Source organism: Camelus dromedarius, chromosome 7 (assembly GCF_036321535.1).
Source record: "Camelus dromedarius isolate mCamDro1 chromosome 7, mCamDro1.pat, whole genome shotgun sequence".
Lineage (NCBI taxonomy): Eukaryota > Metazoa > Chordata > Mammalia > Artiodactyla > Camelidae > Camelus > Camelus dromedarius.
The window spans coordinates 65884381-65908090 of NC_087442.1; the positions used below are offsets into that span (position 1 = coordinate 65884381).

A 23710-nucleotide genomic window follows, 5' to 3' on the forward strand; every position below is an offset into this window, starting at 1 on the left:
GAAATAAAATAACTTAAAATACTGTTTTTTAAAGCTACACATAACTTCAGTTTCTCCAGGATTCTAGTACAGCCAGTTAGAACAATGATGGCCTGGGGACATTTTAAAAGTCCCCATTGCCTAGACAGCACACCGGACCAACTAAATCAAAATCTCTCTGGGTGGGATTCGGGCATCAGTATATTTTAAAAGCCCTTCAGACAATTCTGTACAGCCAGTGCTCAGAACTACTGACCTTAGGGAAGTGTGAGTCCATTACTACCACCACCATCCACCTAGAAACCCTGGGCCTATGGCCAGGTTATACAGTCTCCAAATCCATCACTGCCTCCTAAAAAATAGTCCTCTCTCAGGAGCTGACATCTCAGAGCAGAATGACCCATCCAGGGCACGATGTCAGTTTCCTTATTCCCTCACCTCTTTCCTCTCCTCCAGTTCTTTATACCAGCCCTGTTCACATCTAATGTCTAGAATGTTCAGTACGTGCCTTAATGGACTGAAAACAAGTTTGGCATGATCAAATAGAGTGAAATTCGGTTCACCAGAGAAGAAAGGCCAATTCAACAAAAAAGGGAGAAGAAAAAAGATCAAGCTGATAAAATATGTTTCCAGGTAATGTGATTTGGGTATAATTATTATCGACATGAACAAAGGAAGACTAAGACACCAGTGTGATGTAGGTTGCATCTGATTTCCATCCAAATTTCACTTTTACTGGACATCCAGGGCATGAGTTTCTAGTACAGAAAAAGGAGAAATAGCTAAGTGACTAACTGGATGTTTCTATACAGGCTCCCTTAATAGGTTCTCTTGACTCTGCATGGAAACCTTTTCTTATCTACTTTAGGTCTGCTTTGTAAGTCCTTTTCATTAAAAAAGACACCCATCTCGTCACCCTTTGGAAACCACATCTCCCAACTGTGAGGATCTTTGTGTGCAGATGACACTTATTGGTGGAGACAATGGAAAATGAAGGGTTAAAAGGAGGTCTGCAGGGTGTCAGAGGGAAAGAAGCTTTGTACTGATACTCAGATGATGGTACAAAGTAGTAAAGAATTCAGACTTCAGCTTCTGTGAGCCCAATTTTCTGACAAATGGTTATGAAGATTAAACAATAAGTGACAGCTTGCAGAAAAAAAGAGAGGAACAAAGGAATGACACCGGGAAAACCTGAAGGTCACAGTTACCCTAGTGAAGATAAAGGAGCAAAAAGTTACCAAGCCATCACTTTTAGGACTAGGTGTAACCTTGGCCATGTGTGGATGGCTGTAACAGAGGGGTTGCTGATAGAAAGAGTTGCTTGTTCAATTCTCCACGGCCCATAAGGACAGCCCAGAGACAAGGGCTGTCTGTTCTGGAGAATTCTGCTACATGCCCATGTGACTGTTTCACAGTGAATGGAACCAACCAGATCTTTCACAGCACTGTCCCCGAGGCTACAGTCTTCGTGGTCGCCCCACTCAGGGCAGAGCAAAGGCCATGGGCCAGACATTTCTCCTGGGGAGTTGTCATTTTCATGGGCTCTCACGGAGGAACATCTCCAAAAACCTGCACCCTGACGTGACAACAGCTGAATGTCCCCAACCAGACAGAGCAAAATAGCAATGCAGACAATTTATCAGGGAGAGAAGGTGGGGTGTTACACTTCAACAATGCCCTGGGGAGGAGAGGAATGAGATCAGCCTAAGATTTTATCACCACATACTCATATCATGAACAACTGGACGCCTATTCTCAAGTCTTTTTTTTTTTTTTTTAAGGCCAGAAAGCTGAGTGCTGGGGAATCTAAGTTCTCTTCTTCCCTTCCATCTTCTACCATTTCCCATAGAAACATATGGAGGTAATTTTTTTATGGTTAATAAAACAACACTGATTGTTTTAAAGTCTTTTTGATTATAGTGATCTAATCAGGTCTTAATGAGTTCTGTTTTCTTACTGACTCTGAGTTGATAAAGTTAAAATTTGAATAATTCAAGTTTTCCCTGAATCGCATGATATAAGTTCAGTATCAAAGAGGCTCTAAAATATCTTTCAAAACCAAAAAGCCTAGGAACCCAAGACCTACTAGCAGATGATTCTGTCCAGGCTTTTAAAGCTATACTTTATTTTATATTTTTTGCAAAATTATTTCTGAGAAGATCACATTTATAGCTTAACTGACCACAACATCAATAAAAGTAATTATTCTTTAATTCTATAATCTTTCACATAAGTCTCTAAGGGCTGGTTTGCCTCTGTCTCTAAACTTGACTGTACCTCAAACTTCACATAATGGACCTGTTCTCTGAATACTGGATCACTGAGTAGTATCATAATTTAAATGTAAAAGAGGACTTAGTATTTAAAGAAACCTCTGGTGAATCATATTTTTATAAAAATAATAAACTCCAAATACATTTTTAATCTGTTTTTTAAGTAAAAGACTGCTAAATTTCACCACACCCTTTGCAATATTCTTACTATTACAGATTTTCAAGACTCCTTTCCTTGTATCCAAATTCCACCTGCATTTTCAAACACTGATTTTCTGTCAGGGGTTCCTATTTCTTATATCCTATTTGTGTCATTAACAGAGTAAGCAAAATGTGCATGGAAATGAGGCTGGTTTACTTAAATCTCTGGCATTTCCAGGTACATGAAAAAACTGATAAAGCAAAATACATTCTTTGTTTTGTCTAATTCCAGGTTGTAGTATATTAGCTACAATGAATAAAATAAGATATAAATATATAGCAATAAATAATTAACTTATGCCAAAGAGTTCTAGAATTCATCAGCGATTAGACTAATTTGTCAATATAAATCTGAGCCCCAAAGCCCTGAGAACCTTGTTTTTCAAATTCATTTTTTTTTCATTTTCTTATGAAATGACTCTGTCTTTTCAAATATCCACGCACAGGTAAACAAGCATGACTGAGGCTGTGAGCATATGGAAGAAGCCGCCACGTACCCTGGCACTTTGTCGGTTCACTTTCTCCTCCTCATCGGGCAGGGGAGGCATTGGGTAGGGGTATTTTCTGCTGGAAGCAATAGATCCAGTTGACGAAGAAGGAGATTTGGCAGGAGATAAAGTCCTGAGACGTTGAGAACACATGAAATACATATTATGTGGATGCCTAATATATTTTTCAAATATCTGAAAAGTGGGTTCAGAACAAACCCTCTGATTTCTACTTCCATAGGCCACTACCGCCCAGGTTTAACTACCAGGACAAACTCTGTCACTCACAACACTGGAATGCTAGAATTTCATCTTCCTAACTTCAGAACTACAGTATGTTGCTTAAATGTTAGTACACAGAATCATACTTTTCAACTAAACAGCCAATCATGACATTTCTTATAGACTAGATTTTTTAAAAAGCTAAAATGGAGAAGGGATAAAAATATTCTAAGAGCTCATAATGGTAAATTAAGTGTATACTATATCAATATTCTGCCTTATTTTGATCACTTAATGTCAAAGATGTCTTTTGTACAGTAATTCCAATTGTATTTTTAAGATCTGAAAATACAACTGATACATTTATTAGTTGCTAAGTCACACACCAGTTTACACAAAACTCATGCATTCAGAGGCCAGTGTGTTAGTTGTGAAAGAACAAAGGCAAATACAAGGGTTTTAATAACAAATTAGTAAACATGCAAGCGATAAGGAGTGCAGAGTTCCAGCCAAACAGTCTGATGAGAACATACAAAAATGGTCTGATTAGTCCCTACAATCATCATTTCTGCACAGGGGAGGATTCTAACCCGGAGACATAGGTCTTGATAACTTGTGTAGGGTAGACTTGTCATGTAAATCAAGTGATGACACTTTAATGACTGGAATTTTACTAAAACTAAAATAAAGCACAACAAAACTCTTCTCTTTGGGTAACGTGTTCTCCTCATCACAGAGCTACTCCACATAAAAGTTCAGTGGAAGCTCTGGGTTCGTGATGCTGAACTTGTTTGGCTCTGCATGTGCAGTGGTAATATTTGTGACTAAGAAGAGCAGGCTGGAAGGGCCCATATCTGCTATCTTGTCTTTAAAGTTGGCAAAACAGCTGAGAGTGTAAAGTGTCGACTTCCACCACGTCAGTGGAAAACAGACATGGTGATTCAGCATCAGCTCTCCATTCACCAGTGTTACCACTACATGTCCATGCCTCCTCAAGCCCTGGTGCAAAGGGTATGACCCGCATCACTGAACTGGTTACACTGCCGTGTTGGAGCATGGGGACTTATTTCAGCAGGATGCATCTCATCTGCTGTGAGAGACTGACTCAACCTGCGAGTGTTGGTGGTGGGGTAGCCTTGGGTGGGGGGAGATCTTCTGACCGAACTGCATGCACCAAATAAAGACGTCTTTTTTTCTCCCTGACGTTAAAGTTTGGTTCTCATCCCTGTATCATCCTTTGCTCTGGTTCTGCTGTAGCTTTCAAATCAGTTTCTATTTTATAGACACTCAATTTAAGCTAAGGTTTGAAAATAAATTTTCCTACAAACTCTGAGATTTGGCTCAATTTTAAGAAGCAAGAGTGATTCAGTTTACTTTTAACCTATAATTCCAAATGTTTCCTCTATTTTTGGAAGATGTCCAGGACCACTTCTTAGGGTGTACTGTTAGAATACTGCAGCTGTTCGACTTCTCTTGTGTTAATGCTCTCCACGGCGAAGCAGATGAGTGGAACTAAGAATATTGGTGCTTCAAATCCTCTAAAGTACTATTAAAGCAATGTATGACTGCATCTTTTTCTAATTCAGAAATTAATGTGTTTTTTTTTCAATTTTAGGGAAACATTTCAAGTAGGATTATGATCTTTAGGAAACAAATTCAGTATGTGTAAAATGAGGATATACCTTTATATTTAGATATTTAAATACATTTTTCTAAAATTAGGGATATTAACCTGGGTGAGGATTTTCAGCCTAATCACTACTGATAAGATCTCCAAGTTTAGAAAAGCTAGTCAGGTACACAAACAGGTAAATCTTGTTGACTCTAGGGGTCTTGCAAACTGACTCCTCTGTTTAATTTCTGCAGTGTGTATATCCATATTACGAGATGTTAGCTTATAGCTTCAAGATCATGCCAGCCAGTCACTTGGCCATGGTCCAAATGACCAGCTCTGTATTCCAGTGAGGGTGCTGGAAGTCCAGTCTTCTCCTCAAATATCTATCTCTGGCCAAAGCAATAATGAGTTAAAACAAAAACAGGAGGTATTCTCCAGAATTCCCCTCCCCAAATTAGGCATTTACTGCTTCTCACTTTAACACACTAGTTTAGCTGACACTTTGGACCCTAGGGGCAAGAGACCAAGCAGCACAGTTTAGCAGGGGCAGGGGCATGGGGTCCTGAGGTCGGGTGCTGTGTGACAGCATGAAGGAGATTATCTTGTGGGGGTAGGGGAATGGATTGCACCAGAGCAGGAGTCAGAGTAAGAGTAGAGAGTAAGGCAGGGTAAATCAGTTTAGGGAAAACAAAAACAAACTACAAACTCCTCACAAATGTCAAAGAAAGATATTTCTTCCAAACCGCCTCCAGGCTCTTTTCTGACCCTGGCTAGTTGCTTGGTAGTTTCAATCTGGCTCTTACTGAAAACAAGGCACCGGCCCAGCTCATTTGTTTACAAAGTAATCGTGGGACAAATGTTAACCATTATCATTATTGCACTTTTTAAAACCACAATAACCAGAGTGGGTGCCATTTAGAATTAATTATACAATGTAGGTGCATCCCTGTGCCAATGGACTGTGCTGTGTCTTGGAGCTACCTCAGACTGCCTGGGCTTGCCTTCTGTAGATAGCAAAGGCCCATCTCAGTTCAGTTCTGTACCCCAGAACAGGCTAAAACCAGACCAGCCACACAGGAGGGAAGGAGGGACACACGTCCTCCCCTTACTCACTTGGCTGTGTTAGTATGCAAATTTTATAGTGGTCTGATGGAAAAGGAACAGATTTTGGGAGCTTGTAATTCTGATTCTGATACTTACTAGCTATGATACCTCGAGTTACCCTTTTGGCTCAGTTTCCTCCATCCACAGAAAGGGAGTAAGAATGCCTACATCTCATGATGTTGTAAGAAATAAAGGAAGACAGCAGGCACTCAATACATGTCACCTATTAGAATCAGTGTCTTTCCAGAGTTACTGCGTTTTCCACAACATCATGGACATGAACTCAAAAACCACTGATGAAGTGAATAATCAAGTAGATACTACCCCACAGTAAGGAAACCTTCCAAGAGCTTGTAAAGCACTATCATCAACAGAACTGCCTCCAGGATATAGGTGTGAGAAGATAATGCTCTTGCTCTGACTTCGCCTGCTCCTTCTCGATGTCCTGAATAAATCCTGACAACAGCTGGAGTGAACGCTGCCATATGAGAACTGGGTAAAGCGCACAAGTGAGGTACTCTGCTCAAAATCTTCTGGCCTTTGCTTTGCTTTTCATAGTGATATAGATACATAATTTTTTAATGCTGGGCTGTATTTTGGACCAGTTTGCTGCTGTCGAAGTCCCCATTGCATTTTGAGAGGAATGCCACAAACCCTACACACCACATGGAGGATTAATAAAGTGACCTTTGCCCTTATTGGTAGTTTGGGCAGGAGAGGTAATCCTGAATGACCTGGCGGCAGATGGAGCAGACCTGAGATTAAGCACAGGGTTGGCAAAGCATAAGCCAAATGTGGATGCGCTCAGGCCTACGTGAGGCTTGGCATGGATGAAGAGTGGCTGAAATCCTCTTCTGTTGTGTTAGAATCATTGTGTTGCAAGCCCCAGGGCAGCTCCATTATCTACCACTCTCACGGAGAATCAGTGCTAATTTTCAAGTCTCACCAGCATAACCCTTTTTAACACTCAAATGACAATTAACTTACAACCCTCCACTGAATTCTATCTAGCCTTTAAACTTAAATATGGATTCTTAATCACGAATTCTGAATGTGACTATCCACTGTAGGAACCAACATCTCATCTTATAGGAGGAGATAAAGGAATGCTCTAAAATTGCCCTTGCAGCTTTGCACGTGCAATGGGGGGAGCTGAAGCATTTCCCCATCCAAATTGCGTTTAGTCATGCAGCTTCTGGGCAGACCTGGGTGCTGGTTTTAAGAGATGTGAACTCTTCTCTGGGAGTCACGTAAACTACTCAGCTCACCCAGGGGGAGGTGAATCAACTCTTCCGGAGTACCATTTCACAAATTATCGCTGCAAAAATGTCCCTGTAGGTATATAAGCCCTACCCCATACGGGACCAAAGCCATTCTGTTTTGGTTCCATGGCAACTGCAAATTACAATCTGCCCACAAGCCTGAGGAAAACAGAAAGGAGAGATAGGACTGCAGGTGAGCCAAGATTCCAGATAACATTCACAATCATCTTACCTGTCTTCCTGACGTTGGCCATCTTGGGAGCTACAGGTGAGGGTGGGATGTTTGAATGTGAGTGTATGTGCATGAGCAGAGGGACAGGGCAGGAGGGAAGATGGGGGATAAAAGCAGGATATATTTTTGTGAGCAGGCAGGGGTTATGCTTTCCTTGGGTTATATGCAAATGTATGGATCAAATTAAAATGCAGGTAGGTCTAATCATTTTCTCAAACTATACATGTCTAAACTAAATGGTACACTGGAAGAGAAAGTCCACCTTAAATGGGTGCTGAGAGTTAAAAACACGTATGTATTTTGATACCTGATAAATGCCGACCCAAGTCATGGCAATAGGTAATCTGAAATCTTAATCGTTTATGTTCAGAAGAGGTAGTAATTGAGTCTATATTTCTTCTCTACATTAGTTGTCCACAAAGTAGTCAGATATAAAGTAGCCATTTACCCCTAGAAAATCACTTTGATATTATAAAGACTGAAAAAAATGCCATTAAGAGCTCTTGGAAATTCTCTCTGACCTCTACTGTTATACTGAGCTGCAGTGAATTGAATAAATATGCTAGTTGCTAAAATGTAGGAATATTTCGCCTGCTCTTTTTTTTTGTCAATCAACATGTTTCTGATCTGTTCCCTGTTCTACTTGAAGTGTTAGACAACGCCTAATGCCTTTTATTCTTACTGGAATAAAAAAATTCCTCAGATGCTTTTTTTGAGAATCTGTAAAACCCTTCTCAGCACAGCCCTTCTCTGGTAGCAAATGGTTGTACTGCATACATCAGACCTAAAATCATTCCATACACGCTCACGTGGCCAATATTCTCAATAATTTTCAAGTTACATCAAATCATTGTTTTTTTACTCAAAGTAAAATTCCACCACATTTCATTTAGTTTCTTTTCAGGTTTTTCCTTAAGTTTTGGTATGTACTATGCACTCGTGAGGCAGTAAGTAGGAAAAATGCATTATGAAACTGCTAGATTCCAGAAATTAAATTGTTCAGGTTAATAGTGCTTCTTAATTATTAGTGGAAAGTATGTTTCATGCCCATAGAACACTACATGGCGTAAAATGAACAGAAAGCTACTAAAAAGCTTGAGATGGTGACAGGGACATGCACTCAATGGCAACCCTTTCAAATGGCTTCATTTGAAACATTCAGAAAAGAACTAGACTTGCTCACGAAGCCAAAAACAGAGATCAAAAGGCAGCAAATAAACAAGGACCCTCTCCAACTATGGGAACTTGTATTGGGAGATACAAGATAGAGAGCCAGTCACACCACAGTATTCGTATGTGCTGGGAGAGTGTGAAAAGGATATAAAATTAATTTATAAAATACCTAAAGTATGGTCCTTCAGTGTTTTTATTCACATCTTCTACCCACTTAGCTACATTATAGTCTCTTTTGAACCATGGGTTTAAATACCTGCAGAAAGCAATGGAAGGAACAAAGAAAGCAGAACAAGATAGAAAATCTGAAAATACACAGCACAAGCTTAGCAAGGATGTTCTTCACCCTCCAAATGCAAGTGACTATGGCCAATAAACCAAGATGAATGTTGGGTGATTATGAGGCAGTCTGTACAATGACACGGGCATAAACTCAGCTACAACAAGGCTCAAGGCATTCTAGAATGCAGTCAACATTTCAGAGAAAGCCTTTCCAGTGGTTTCCCAAAGGGAATCAATCTCTTTCAATCAGAGTACTGTCAGCAGTCCCATTCACCCACCTCCATAGTGGCTTTTTCCTGGCCACCACCCATTTGGCTCCTTGGTTTTCAAAGGATAATGGTGCTTTTTGAGAATATTCAGATGGCTGCAATTCCAACCTGGTGTTTGGGTATATAATATCCCAAGAACAGTTAAAAAGAGCCCCATTCTCTTTCCAATATGAAAGGAAAGATTTTACGTGGCCTCTACTCCACTCCCAAGAAGAGATCACACGCTGGCGTTAATAAGAAACATGATCCAGCTCGAAAAGGAGCAGAAGGGGTCCCAGTCCTCTGATCCCGGGGCCCCAGCACACAGAAAGTGCGGTCCAATAGGCCTCCATGATCTTGAAGGCGGGTTTAGTAACTTAGGTGCAGCTGCAACATTCCTTCCCCGCCTCTGTGTGCTCCAGTCTAAAGCATTCATGTTTCCATTATGAAATTGCCCTTGGAAGTTGCCTTCCAAATGTCTGGTCACTGTCTGAGTGACTGCCCGGGGGAAATAATGATCTTAGTTAACAATTCCCTGATGGATCTGGCAAAGTCTCCATCAGAATTACTGCACACAGAGAAAGGTAAAAGACAGTAAAACTATGAGTGCAGAGGGTTTTGTTTTTTGTTTGTTTTTTTCTTCAGAATTTCCTTTGATTTTTACCCACGGAGCCAAGCAAAAATACATCCGCTTAACATACCCCCTCATCAAATAGATACAGATTCAACAAATTCAGTGAGAAGAATCTGGAGGTTTTAGTCAGTTTTCAAATTTAAAAGGTAACTTCTAGAGAGACTATAGACAATGAAGATTCAAGCTCTCTAAAACTTTTAAGATTATTTGGAAACAAACCAGGGGAAATGATAAAATACACTATTCCCTTGTAGTTGAAGTTTGCCTCTTTCCTCCATATTTAGTTTTAGTTTGGAGAGCCATTTAAATCAAAATACATTTCCACAGTTACAGAAGCAAGATTCAATTATTTTCCCGTAGCCCTTCTCCTCAATGTCTTAGCTATAACCAGGGTACACCACAAAATAACAACATGAAGTTCCCTCCTGAGAGAAGGGTTGGGTTGTTTTTCATGCTTACAAGACCATTTTTGCTAAGATAGTGTCCCCTGACTTGGGAACAACTCACATTTTTTTTTTATCTTTAGCCACAAACCACTGACAACTTGCGCTTTTGACAGAGATAGCCAACTAAAACTTGCATAAAGATTTCCACTGAGACTCTGAACAAAAAGAAGAAGTCAAAAAGCAAGTGCAGCCACACATGAAGGCTCGCGAATGCTCTGGCCTGGGGAAAATCTTAGAAAAAGTCCATGCACTTGTTATTCGGTGACACATAGCCACACAGCAAAATGAGTCACCCACAGGCAGTCGGCCACTTCTAGGAGGAGACCTGTGTTCCTTTCACTGACAATCTCAGAAGCTCAAAGGAACTGGCATGGCTGTCCCATGAAACCTACAGCCACGTGTGGCCTGACTTGCATATGGTGGACCTTTTCCTCCGAGTTAGGAAGCATCTCAGAAAGCTGTGATCCCTTCACTAGAGGTTACTGAAGAGAGCTCTCGATTGTCCCTTCTGGGGATGTGCCCATGAAAGTGTCCTCACAGTGGGCCTCCTAACATCACTAGGTCATGGTGGCTAGAGTGATGGGATTTCATCAAACTGCTATAAATCTGCCCATGTGGCTTGGCTTGTAGCGCAACATGCAAAAAAAAAAAAAAAATGCATTAGACAGGATAGGAGAGCTCTTTGTGCTCTCCAGGATGGGAAGGCAGAGGAAATTAGCTGGTGCTGGCTGGACCAGGACCACCTCCGAGCAGACGTTGGGGGTCAGTCAGAGATCAAATGACCCTGTTCTCAGCCAAGGAAGGGACTTGGAGGGAGACTAAGTGGCAGCCCAGAATGGAGGGGCAGGTGGAGACTGACCTGTGATCCAGACTCCCTGTCTGGGGGCTGTCAGAGCCCCCTGGGCTTATGCCTTGGGATGGGACTGTCTGGGCGAGGGAGTGCCCAGGCTCACGTGCTTGGGGCTCCCTCCTGTAAAAACACAATATATAACACAAAGTCTAAGCCAAAACCTCTTTTTTTTTTACATCATTTACAACAGTGAGGAAGATGCAAAAGCTTCGAGTGGAAAAACAATACAACGAACAAGGACATTTTCTGGTGTTAATTAGCAGAGTGTGCATTTGGGGTGCATGGTTTAATTCATGCCTCGAAGTTTCATCATCCTTTGGGATGATGACATACTAAAGTAAGTGTGGAAATAATGGACCTGCTAATACCTCTTAATTTAAAAAAATTTAAAAAGATATGTTTGTCCATGGTCATTCTGCTCCTCTTAGAGTCACACAAGTGATATTGTTGTATCCAAAGTAAATGGGGTTATTTAACAACTATAGAAAGTATTAAAAATACTTTGATATGCTATGTATTCTTGATATGCTATGTATCTGGATTCCTTTTAAGAAAGAAAGAAAGAAAGAAAGAAAGAAAGAAAGAAAGAAAGAAAGAAAGAAAGAAAGAAAGAAAGAAAGAAAGAAAGAAAGAAAGAAAGAAAGGAAGAAAGGAAGAAAGGAAGAAAGGAAGAAAGAAAGAAAGAAAGAAAGAAAGAAAGAAAGAAAGAAAGAAAGAAAGAAAGAAAGAAAGAAAGAAAAAAAAAAAAAAACCGTGCCCAGACAATAAGGTATGTGAGAATGTCAGAATAGGGGTCGGCTTCATGGGCTTGGCTCCATGGTAACCTATAGGTAAACATGAGTCATGTAATCCAAGTCTGAAAGTCTGAAATATCTGAGAGTCCTTAACACTTCTTCATAAAGATGATTCCATTATGATGTCTTGTTAAATATAATAACTTAAATACCTCACAGGCAAGATTTCTCAAGGGCTATCTGTAGTATCATAATATTTGTCACATGATATGAGTGGGACTTTTATAGAAAAATTTTTTTAAAAAGTAAGTGATTATGCTAGAAAATACTGCTAAATACCAAATATTCTTTGGGCCCTAAATTTGTAGCTTTAATATAATACTGGATATTTTGTTGTTATTCATTTAGGAGTTTTCAAAGCCTTGTTAAAGGAAATATGGTTAGAACACTAAACAGACCACAGAGGAAGTTCTGAAGAACATTTTGCATTTTTACCTGTACTCTTGTGAGCAACTGAGATAAGCTAAGCTAAGAAGCTCTTACCAGGTGACCTCATGCAAAACAAATCAAACAACATTCCAAGAAGAGTTTATCCACAATAAGCCCTAAAGCATCCAAGTGCTCTGGGAAGGTGTAAGATAAACTCTAACAGATTAGTTATTTGTGATGGAGTTCTATGATGCCATTCTGGACCACGCAATGGTATCACTTGAACCTATCTGTTGTTTCTAAGGTAAAGTATCCTCTAGTAAACTTTGAGAAGCCACTTACAAGACAATACCATCAGCAGGAAGCTCCAAATTTCAGGGCAATGTTATTATCCTGGACTGAAAAAGGCAGGGTATATGATGGAAAAGCTAACATAAGTTTCAGACAAGCAGTTAAGAAACATCTGCTGTTTAGATTTTTTTTTAAGGCATGAGGAAGCAATAGAGATCCAGGCAATAATCACTAGCACTGCAGTGAGAAATAAGTCAAAACAAAACAAAACAAAACAAAACAAAAAACAAAACTTGGTAGGTCCAAAAAGTATGGTTAATTAAAACCGGTTGGCAAGTTCAGAAGAAAACTAAGGGAGGGTTTTAGTCCATGATGGGAGATAAAGGTTTGAGGAAGCCTGGTTTTGCCTGAACTTTCTAAAGTGGAGAAACAAACCCAAAAAGTACATGCTGTTTATATCTACCTCATTATAAATGACTTTAAATATAACTTCCGACCTCATTCCCTCTTAAAAAAAGAGGGGGTGGTGGTGGCTATCATTTAAAACGGACTGTGTTGCATTTAGTGACAATGATTCCGTTAAAGAGCAAGTTTAGGTAAATGCCCTTTTAAATGTCCTCAAAAGGAGAATTTAAAGGGGAAACATATTCCAGTAGTCTGAGAGAATGCTTAGATGGCAGCCATGAAGCCCTCGGAGTGGTGGTTTCACACTGTGAGCCGTCACCATGCTCTAGGACGGCAGCAATTTCCCCCTGATGCTTCTGGGCTGTGTGAATACTGGCGAGAGGAAGGGTGACCCCTCTGAAATGGCTGGACCCCGGGTGATGAGAAGAAAGGAATGTTATCAAAATTCCCTTCAAAACGGAACCAAGACACCACAATGGCAGGTTACTGGAGGACAGAGCCTGCAGTGAGGGTGAGACCCTCACTATCAGTGAGTATTGGGATGGGCACAGTTGCGGAGATGCCTATGTAAAAGAGAAAAGCCATGGTTAATTTTAAAACAGCAAAAAAAGAAAAAAAGAATTAAGAAGACAAAACCAAAACCAAGAGGCATGGTTTACAGTTCTCTGATGATGTGGTTAATTAACTTTTCACACTAATTGCACAGGGCCTTAGAACGTCTTTTTCCATTAGAGGTTCAGACTTACTCAGTTGAATTAGACCGAGGTCTAAATCTTTTGCCTCTGATTTTCTTTCTGTTGCCTCCCAGGTTACCTGAAAAAGATGGTTTATGGCTAGATATGAATATAAATAAAACAATTGCCACAGGTTTAATTACATGGTATTTCAAGTGGGTGTAATTCACAACCAGCACCAGCCCAGAATATAGGGCTTTTTAGCACCGTACAGCCTTCTCAATGTGTCCAGCGCACTCATGCTACCAAATCCTATCATTTCCCGTTCAAGAAAAAGGAACTGGACTCCCTCATAATAATAATAAATGCCCTCCTCTCTGCTGGGAGAAGAGCTAAAGAGTTTTCAGGAAGGAACAAGTCTTTATAAACAGGGACCACAGAATACAGACTTTAGGTGACACGGACAGATGGGCTCAGAATGCTGCCCCTATACCTTGCCAAGAGTTACTTCGAGGTCGCCCATTTTCACAGATGTCTGAAATATGTTTTGTGTCTGGAATCCTTTCACTCCAAGAATGAGAGAGTCCGTTTGATCTGAAATTGAAAATGTGTATATATTGTTCAAAACTATAATCACATGAATGTTTTGAAATCATTAAGCAAAATTTCTAAGCATTACTGTGCATTAAAATAAACCGAGAAAGAAAAAAATTGGAAATGAAAGAATGAAAACATGGAAGTCTTCATGAAGAAGGCAGAATTACACAACATCCAATTTAAGAAAAGTCAAATACAATGGAACCCCATTACAATAGTTCGTAATTGAAAAGTATCAGGATACAATGCAAGCCAATTACATTCCCCAGAACACAGCGACCACAAATACAAATTCATTACATATTATTTCGGTAACATAACCCAAGCAGCAGAGTTATAATGGGGTCCCACCATAGATGTTTCTTAATTGTAAAGCAATGGTTTCCATTCAAATATTATGAGGACATGGACTTTCAAGAGATCTCACTGAGTTGCTCAATTGAACCTGGTTAACCTTTATCAAAGTAATATTTAGGTTTTCTTAAACAAGAAAATTATGTTCTAAGAATTGGCATTTTCTCCACATTTCTCCTCCAAATGTAATATTGTTGGTTAACTGTCCAATAACTGAACTGAGTCTGATGTTTGTCATGGAAGTGTCTCTCACAAAGTCCATGTACCGTTAAGCCCTTCCACTATTTGTGTCCTTCCATCTTTAAATGAACTGTCTACAAGAAGCAAAATTTACAAACCTACCTTGTACCACATAAGAAGAGCATTCTGACAAACTACATATACTTAGGAGGAGCCACATAATTTGATACAACATTTAACTGCTTAAAAGTCAAAACCCATTGAGACTTTGCTAAAATCTGGGAATTATTCAAATTAATGTTTTAAATTCTTCTTGAGGTACTTTAGCAAATAGCTCTGTACTTTAAATCTTTTCCACATATCATTCCAGCTAACTGCTGTCTATTCTAAAAGGAACCTTCTACAGATGAATGAAAATATATGGAACTCAGCACAATTATTACATAATTCCCCAGATTTTTCAACATCATTTATGAAGTGTAGAACGACTCCTATTTTGTATAAAAGTACAACAGAAATTCTGCTGGAATCCACTGATCTCTCCACTTATTTACCATATTATTTAATTTAAAAGTAAATATTTGACCAAGAAAATAATGATATACTGAGAAAATTTAAGTAAGTGTTATTCTCTTAGCCAAAAAGTCAACAATAAATTAAAAGAATAAAAAATTTTTGAACACCCTTCTATAGCACTTCTTATGCAAAAACTAATATTTTTACTTTTGCTTTAAGCTGTGTTATCTGAGTGAAAACAATCCTGTATGCTTAGGACAGTTTCACATAGAGTTAGTTCTCAGATCTCGTTAATTCCTTCTATTCTTTTTCCTGATTCTTTAAAAAGAGTGAGATCCACTGCAGAATTTTTACAGATGATTTACTCTATTTAGAACTCCAGAGGAGACCATGTTTCTTCTCAAAAAAACTAGCAGTTTCCCTTTCAGTCTACAAAGTAACTACTGTGCCCAAAATAATGCATGGGGCTCTCAAATCTTTTTTTTCTATACATTACACCCCTACCATCAGTTTTAAAGAAACTCTTTCAAACGAATATTTTAGCTTTTTTCAATGTGAATGTAGGTCTCATTTCCCAAAACAATTCCAACTGTTTATTTCTACTGTCAGCTTATTTTTATTAAGCAATTACAAAGCATGCAGAATTTAAAACGATCTTATACACCTTAAGATCCTGGAGTGAGACTACAGCATCCAAGTTTAAGACATATAAGTAATATATTAATCCCACCTGGACTGTTACAAAACTTAGGCAAACATTAAATATACTTAAATTAATTTGGCAACAAAGCTCTAAGTTATAAAGTCTAGAATTAATCATTCCAGGAATGAAAGGCAAAATAAATCATAATATTCAAATATATGATTCACAGAGAAGCGATCTTTTTTTTTCACAGCAAGCTTAGCTTTGACAAATTTAAAATTAAAAAAGAAATACTCAATGTAGCATTTATATTACCAATTTATCTTAACAACTGCTTTTATTGAAGCATGACAGTAACCTTTTTCTTTGACTACCAAACATGACATAAAGCTCACCATTTAAAAGATGATAAAATACATTGCATAGTTTCTTAAGCTGTAGAAGAGCAAGGTTGAAAAACCCTGGGGTTTCTATCCAGATTTAGGGTGGTTATTTGTTTCGTTTAGTTCCATTTGGATTTCTGGCCTGATTTGTTAAACCAGTGGTTCTGAGCATATGGCATTTTGAAGTAGAGTAATCAAAGAACAAAGGATACTATTTTTTAACATTCAAGAAAGAAGGAAGAAGTAATCAAACCTGCTGCAAAATAATGAAATGTTCTGACTAATGGAATAATGTGTGATGGAACAGGTAGAAATCTGAAAATGCGACAGAAAAGCAGACCTCTTCTTAGAACTAGATGCTGAGTTTGTGCTGACTCCAGGAGGAATGTCGCTATAAAAAGAGTCGCCATCTCCAGGCTTTTTTACATAATCTCCCTGGGGTAACTGTCTAAGGCATAATAAACATTTCAGAGTCAGAAAACAAGACACACACATGAACACAGACATATACAAATATTATTTTAGGAAAAAGGAGGTAGGGGTAATGATCTACATGAATCAAATCTATAACAACACGTAAGAGTATTAATAAATATGACAAGTTAGTCATTCTAACTGTAGAGGTCAGAAAGGCAATCACTGAAGTCTCTCCAGTCTGGATGAATAAAGCCTTGCTTTGGGGGAAAAATATGAAAAGATGAGGTTTTTTTCACTGTAACTTATCATACTTAGAGATGGTAACTGCCATTTTGCCTTAAAAAATAAATGAATAAAACTGATGCCGAAGGAGCGTGTTGAGACAGATAGTCCTTTCCCAGAAAAGGCACAGTTTTTTTCACTGTGGTGAGTAAATTAATCATAATTTTTAAACATTATACAGTGTAACCTTGGTTTGGTCTTAAAAGAACTGATTTTAAGCTATGTTCTACAATTTAATCTAAATAGAGTCTTATTCCAGTCCTCTGTTCAATCTGGAACTTCACTGTTCATTTAACAGAAGTATGAAGAAATTGAAAGAGATGCAAAGGTCAATCAAAAATGTCATTCTAGGAGGAGAGTAGAACTCAAGTGGTAGAGTGCATGCTTAGCATGCATGAGGTCCTGGGTTCAATCCCCAGTGCCTCCATTAAATAAATAAATAAACCTAATGACCCCCACTCCCCCCAAAAAAGGAAAAGAAAGAAAAATGTCATTCTATAACTGCAGAACGTGGGAAGGAAGGTAATTTAACAAGAAGAAGAAAAGGTTGAAAAAATAACAGAATTCTTATTGAGACTATTGAAGGATTTTTATAGGTGGCCCTGACTCTCCATCTCCAACAAGGGAAAGTCTACCTAGTCTGCACCATTACCGACCCCACTTACTCTGATTTTGCATTAACTAAGATCGGAACAGATTTGTATTACTTATTCTAAGGGAACAGGGTAGAAAACTGAAGCAGGGAACTTCTGGTCAACGCTGATCCTTCAGTGACTAATCTGATGCTTTGCTGGTGCATGGCCCCCAAACAGGCAACTGCATCTCAAACTTGATTCGGTTCTATTCAGCACTAATGCTGGAGGTGCCACAAACTAGAGTGGAACTGAGAATTTTAAACAGAGCTGTCATTAACTAGGTCTCCAACAAAGGCCCCCGTTTGTTAACTCCTCTTCCTATTTGGTTTTTCCTTAGTTACCACACTAGTCATAGTCACCTGCTGATGCTAAATTCTATCCCCCAAATGCCACTTTCAGCTGTCTCCTTGCTTATGCCAACTCTCACATTGTTTTAAATGTCTGAAATGTTTGTTCGTTCATTCTTTTGAATGACTACTCTCTCTCATACTATTTCCATTCTATATAGTCACACCTCTCTACAAATAAAATTTTTCAACTAGTACAAAGCACCTATGTACATTTGTGAGGTTAAATCTCCTCCTCCCCTTTAAAGAAATCAAATTTCTCATTAGATTTGTAAGATCAATTTTACATACAATTCTTTGATACATATTCCTTCAAAATATTTTTAACCTTCTAAGTGACTTCAGCTCATAACTGTAATCTTTCTTTTTCCCAGTGTATTACAAAAAAATTTTACTGGAAAAGTAACACAATTTCTCCATATTTATAGTGTTAAGAACATAGGACAAAGGATATAACTGCTTATGCAAGAGATCTTTACTCTCTAGAATCATATTTTCTGTCTTGCCCCCTATCAGGAAGATATCCTATCAATACTTGAAGAAATGCTCTCAAGAAAATCAAGGTTCTGTAAGTTGCCTCTAGGAGGAAAATTCCCTTCTGTATCATATTAATATTTATATAAAAATGCCAAGAACATACCATCAACATCACATTTTCAATTATAATCTTTATAGCTAACAAATCATTTCTGTCACTATTACCTTTACGGATAATCTTCATAAGCTGATGAGACATGCCTCACTAAATTCAAATTAAATAAAAACAAGTTCTCTTTCCCATTAATGTATCCCCCAAGTCACCCTCTGTTTACATGGTTCTGGCTTTCGGGCATTTACCAAGGGCTCACTTGGCTGAGACTGCAGGCTTAAAGGTACTGCCTCTCACAATGGATGGGGCCCAGTTTTGTTTCATTTTTAACTAAGCGCATTTTACCGCTCCTTCAAAGTAATTTCTCTGCAGCCCATCTTCTACACAGTGTACTAACATCCTTAATGCTAAACATATCATAAACTGTGGGCTTTAGTCAAAGATTTGGAAGGGAAGTTTAAGTTAGTGAACTTTGGGAGCATGGTTTTGCTTTTTATCATTCTGGGCAGGCTAGATTCTTACTTGTCTCTACTGTGAAGTCTTCAAAATAAAGAAACTACTCTGCATTTTCCTTAAAATTCCATGAGGAATGCATGTAATTTCTTCACATAGTAAATGCCTAAAAATGTTAATAATAGACGATGAATTCTGTTAAAGATCTCTTAAGAATAATATATAACATTCCCCACTGTCCAGAAATTTATCCTTTTTTTCAATATCTAGTTACACATTATAACAAACCTATTTCTTCTTGATTAACCTTTAGTGAAGACAGAGAATATCAGGTCCCCATGATCAATAAAATAACACTTCATTATTTGTTATAAAAGATCATAAATGACCAACTAAATTATAGCTTTAATTTTTTAATTGAATTTATTTTTCTAGTCTTCATGGTTTTCTTCCTAAATTTTGCTGGTTTCATAGAATTTTGGATTTAAGTGGCCCGAGCAGTGCTAAGTTTTATAATGGAAAAATTATCTCATATTTCCCATATCACATGCAAATATGTTAGACATCTGCATGAATTTTTATACTTAATGACCAAAAGTAAATAAAAGCTTATATACTGAAATTCTTTTTCTTCAAAAAAGGATCCCTGTTATGAGGAAGTCTAATCTTTCCTAAAGGGTGCATTGAATCAGAATACTTAATAATCTTTACACATACTCAAAATGAGATTTTAATGAAAAAAATTTAATTTAGGTCTTAACCTTAATGCTGAAGGAGGCATTTCTCCAAAGCTTTGTTGGTGTCTGGGCTGTCTGCTATTGCAATTGTTACTTTTCTGTTTTAAGAAATATTGTGTAGTGCGTACTAAGTCACACTGACAGATGTATGAATATCACTGAAGTGAGAAAAATAATATAAAAACAAACTAAGAAATATGGAAAAAAAAAGGGGGGGGGAGGCCACAAGCAGAAAGTAAAGTGACTAAAACAGGTAGGAGAGAAAAGAAATGGGGGAGGGGGTTTCTGCTTAAGGTATGAATCAGGAAGATATGATCTAATTATTCTAATTTACATTATGTATGTTCAATGATGTATGCTCATTCCAGACAAGGAGACTATTTCAGCTGAATACTGATGTTTTATAAATCCAAGTTCAATGAATGTTTTCTTATTCTACTGTTGAGTTGCAAACCTACCTGAAAACTAAAATTCAAACCCGTAATTCTTGCCACAAAGTAACAAGTCCTTAAGCAGTTTTGCTAAAATATAAACAAGAGCATCAACTGAAAAAATTATGGAGGACCTCTTTCCTGGAGATTTTAAAGAAAAGAATCAGTAGTCATCCTTCTAACTACATGATGTCTACAAATTTTCCACGGCTCCTCAGTTCCATGGTTTTGCCTTTCACAAGATGACACTGGCAGCTTTAAAGTGACATCGTTAATGTATGGGGTTCTGTCTCCACTGTGCCCCAGAATGAGACTTCTACTTTTTATTAGGCAATTTGTAAACAAAAAGAAAAAAATGGGTTCACTTATCATCTATTTGCCAGGCTTGCAATCAAACTTATCACACATTCCCTCAATATAATGTAAACCTTGAAGACACATTCTCTGGAGGGAAAATTTACCAGGTTATCAGGTTTCTTCACAGAATTACTTGCCTGACCTTTCTAGTAATTTGAAAAGTGATGCTCAATTTGGCATTTCTGAGCCATGATATCATCAATAAGAATCTAATAACTGGCTACATATTTAATATGCATTTAGTGTCAAAGCAAACCTTTATGCCCACCAATGCTTTCACCAGCTCAACCAGTAATATGGGTCCCATTCGTATCATGAACTCTGCCTTCCTCTTAGAAAACAACCATATCTACCTCTCTTATTTGAAGATCAGAGAAACACAAAGCCTTCACAGACCATGTACTAATAGCTCCCCTTACTAGAATGCTTCACAGGTTACAAAGAACTGCCTCTGCTTTCAGAGTTGAAGAAAATTTAGGTGATTTCCCAGTACCACATACTAGTAAGTGGATTTTTGATTCCTCATCAGTTTTTTGACCAAAGACATTTTTTTAATTTGAGGTTCTCACCATGCCACCTCCGAAAAAGTTAATTCAAAGGCAACTCAAAATTCTTATTTCCACTCCCTGGCATCCTTTGGAACTGGACACGTATCATTATCAGAATATCTGCAGATATTTTCATAAGATTGTAAATTTCCTAATGGATGCTTTGGTCTATTGGCCTTACCACCACTAAAGTCAATTCTCAAAAAGGAAAATCCTCCAGAAGATATTTGTATACTCACAACTTCCTAATCTGAAGTCCATTCCTTGCTACTTCTCTATTTTAAGAAGTATTGTATAAACCTAAGATTCATTAGCTATGGACAAGGGCAAAAATAAAGGTTGTGTTGAAGCATAACAAAATATATAAAATAAATACCTGCTGAAACACGACAACTCTCAAAATATGAACTACATCCCAAAAGAGTAACCAGACTGATGAAATGACGACTCAGTAATACCAGGAGGTATGAAATTACATCAGGCACATAAAGGAGATTCTTAACATAAAATTTTTCTTAACTATTCCTATGCATATATTGAGTTAGAATAAGAAATTGGTGCACAGGTTTACATATTAATCGTTTTTTGTAGTGTGGGCAGTTGCTTTATTCTGGAGAGCATCCCTGTTGAGAACACATCTTAGAGCACTGTAACAGCTTTGCTTATGTTACATTTTAAGCAATATTAAATTACATTATAGCCTTAACTCCTTGGAAATGGAGTGAAATTATTAATTTTTGATCTTAGTAGCCTTATTTTATTTTTCACGGAAGAAAGCCACCAAACTTAGACTTCTGCTATGGCTGATCAACTTCTACCCAACTTTTGGGTAAATGGCCCCAACTTTTCTCCAGAGTTTAAAAGATGTCACAAAGACATCTGGTTGTTTTTCAAATTTAATTTATTTTGTTTCAGTTTTACTTTTTCCATTAGTGATGGAAGTTAGTTATTTCAGGGAAAAATCAGTATTTTCTAATATCTATGGTTAACTGACCAGGATCTCAACTGGTACCCTGTGGGCACCGCTTACTTATAAAGACTCTGTAGATACTTATGGCTAAAACCTTATAGGTATTTTAAATTACAACATAGAAGGAAATAACAAACAAATTTAAAATTTTAGTTTGTGAAAAAATGAAAGCCATGGTTGAGGCCTGAAAGCAATATCACCACATTTATTACATCTTATTCCTAATTTGCCACTGGCAGATAATAGATCAGTGAAAAAGGTAAGCAGGGATCTGCATAAGTATCTTGAGTACAAAACTAGTACTATATGACATGCAAAACCTGGTCTAGATGATCAATTTCCAGGATATTTTAATTTTTTGTATCAATAAATAATAGCATTAGTAATTTCTTAAATGTGAACAGTGAAGGGTATATATCCTGATATGGGCTAATTTGGATTTCAGAAAAAATAGGCAATTCTTACCGGACTATATGAATGCTTTGTATCTCTTTTTATAGTGCTGGTTAAATATAGATTTTAAGGGTATGATGAATGGAGGGTCTCACTTTATGGCTTGTTTTTTTCAAAAAAAGTAGGCTGGATGATCAGGAATTCCAACTATGCAAATTATTTCTTTTACTACCTGTGTAATTACCTAATTGGCAGCAAAAATTTTTTTTCTTATGCAGAGATAAAACAGGCTTTTCAAGTGCCAAGACATTCTCCTGACCGCAACACTGTGCAACACTGTGCCTGTATAAATTTATTGTTTATGAATGGAAGTTACTAATATAACAACAGTAACAAGAAATAAATTCCTTCAGAAAGTATGGCAATAAGGGTGTCATAAACATGAAGAAAAGCCAATCAAGTAATGTAAACAAAGGTGGCATCTTAACATAAAGGAATTTTGTTTTAGATGGGAAAAAAATTAACTTCCATGTGTCTATTACTATAAAACAACACAAATAAGAACTTCTATTAATTATAGTAGTGTTGGATGAAAGAACCATTAAACTAAATAACAACAGATCTATTTTAAATTAACACATTCCACAGCAATATTACTAAAATTATCATTTCAAGATCATGAAAAATCAAGATTAGTTTATGACCACTACAGCATAAAAACAAAGTGAACTTGCTTTATAATTATATGTATGAATTCCAAAGATGCTAACAGAACTGAAACCTTTCAGTGCTCAGTTATATGTTCAGATTATTCTCATTACATACCTCTGTTCTCGATAGTTTCTTTATGGACAAGGAGAGAGAAGAGAGAGAGACAGAGGAGGAAAAAAAAAAAAAGGTTACCAACAGAAGTACATTAAGAGAGAGCACTAAATATAAAAGCTCTAACATTCATTGAAAGATCTCCATTAGAAGATTTTGAATTGCAGAATTAAAATGGGGAAGACAAACAGTCTTACACACATACATATGAATGCACACACACATACACATAAATTTCATCTTTCAAAGAAGTGACACTAAAGGGTTAGTGACAATATTTTCAAATAACAATTTTTAAAAGCATAAAGTTTCAGTTATTAAAAAGTAATTATTTTCTCAATGTCAATTGTATCATATTAAAAACTTAGTACAGTTCTAAAGTCGACACTATTTCAAATGCAGGTATTAGACATATATATTGATTTAAATAATGAAATTAGTCAAGTTACTTATATAAACTGTGTTTTCATACAAATAAAAAGCATAATTCATTCCTTTTGGAATATACACCCCA

The 23710-nt window shown here is 37.5% G+C and overlaps 1 protein-coding gene across 11 annotated transcripts in view; it reads right to left on the bottom strand.

Moving 5' to 3' along the window:
• Window positions 1–23710, bottom strand: part of ADAM22 (ADAM metallopeptidase domain 22) — a 205940-nt gene that overhangs the window by 6945 nt on the left and 175285 nt on the right. For 2 of the 11 annotated variants that reach the window (XM_064487601.1, XM_064487593.1), the window contains 7 exons: window positions 23200–23217; window positions 16556–16663; window positions 14036–14136; window positions 13615–13681; window positions 11019–11129; window positions 8719–8805; window positions 2951–3074 (listed from right to left, as the gene is read on the bottom strand). In XM_064487601.1, the coding sequence (XP_064343671.1) occupies window positions 2951–3074; window positions 8719–8805; window positions 11019–11129; window positions 13615–13681; window positions 14036–14136; window positions 16556–16663; window positions 23200–23217 (616 nt within the window). The remainder of the gene's footprint in view (window positions 1–2950; window positions 3075–8718; window positions 8806–11018; window positions 11130–13614; window positions 13682–14035; window positions 14137–16555; window positions 16664–23199; window positions 23218–23710) is intronic. The other 9 variants (XM_064487595.1, XM_064487604.1, XM_064487594.1 and 6 more) reach the window with 9 other exon arrangements.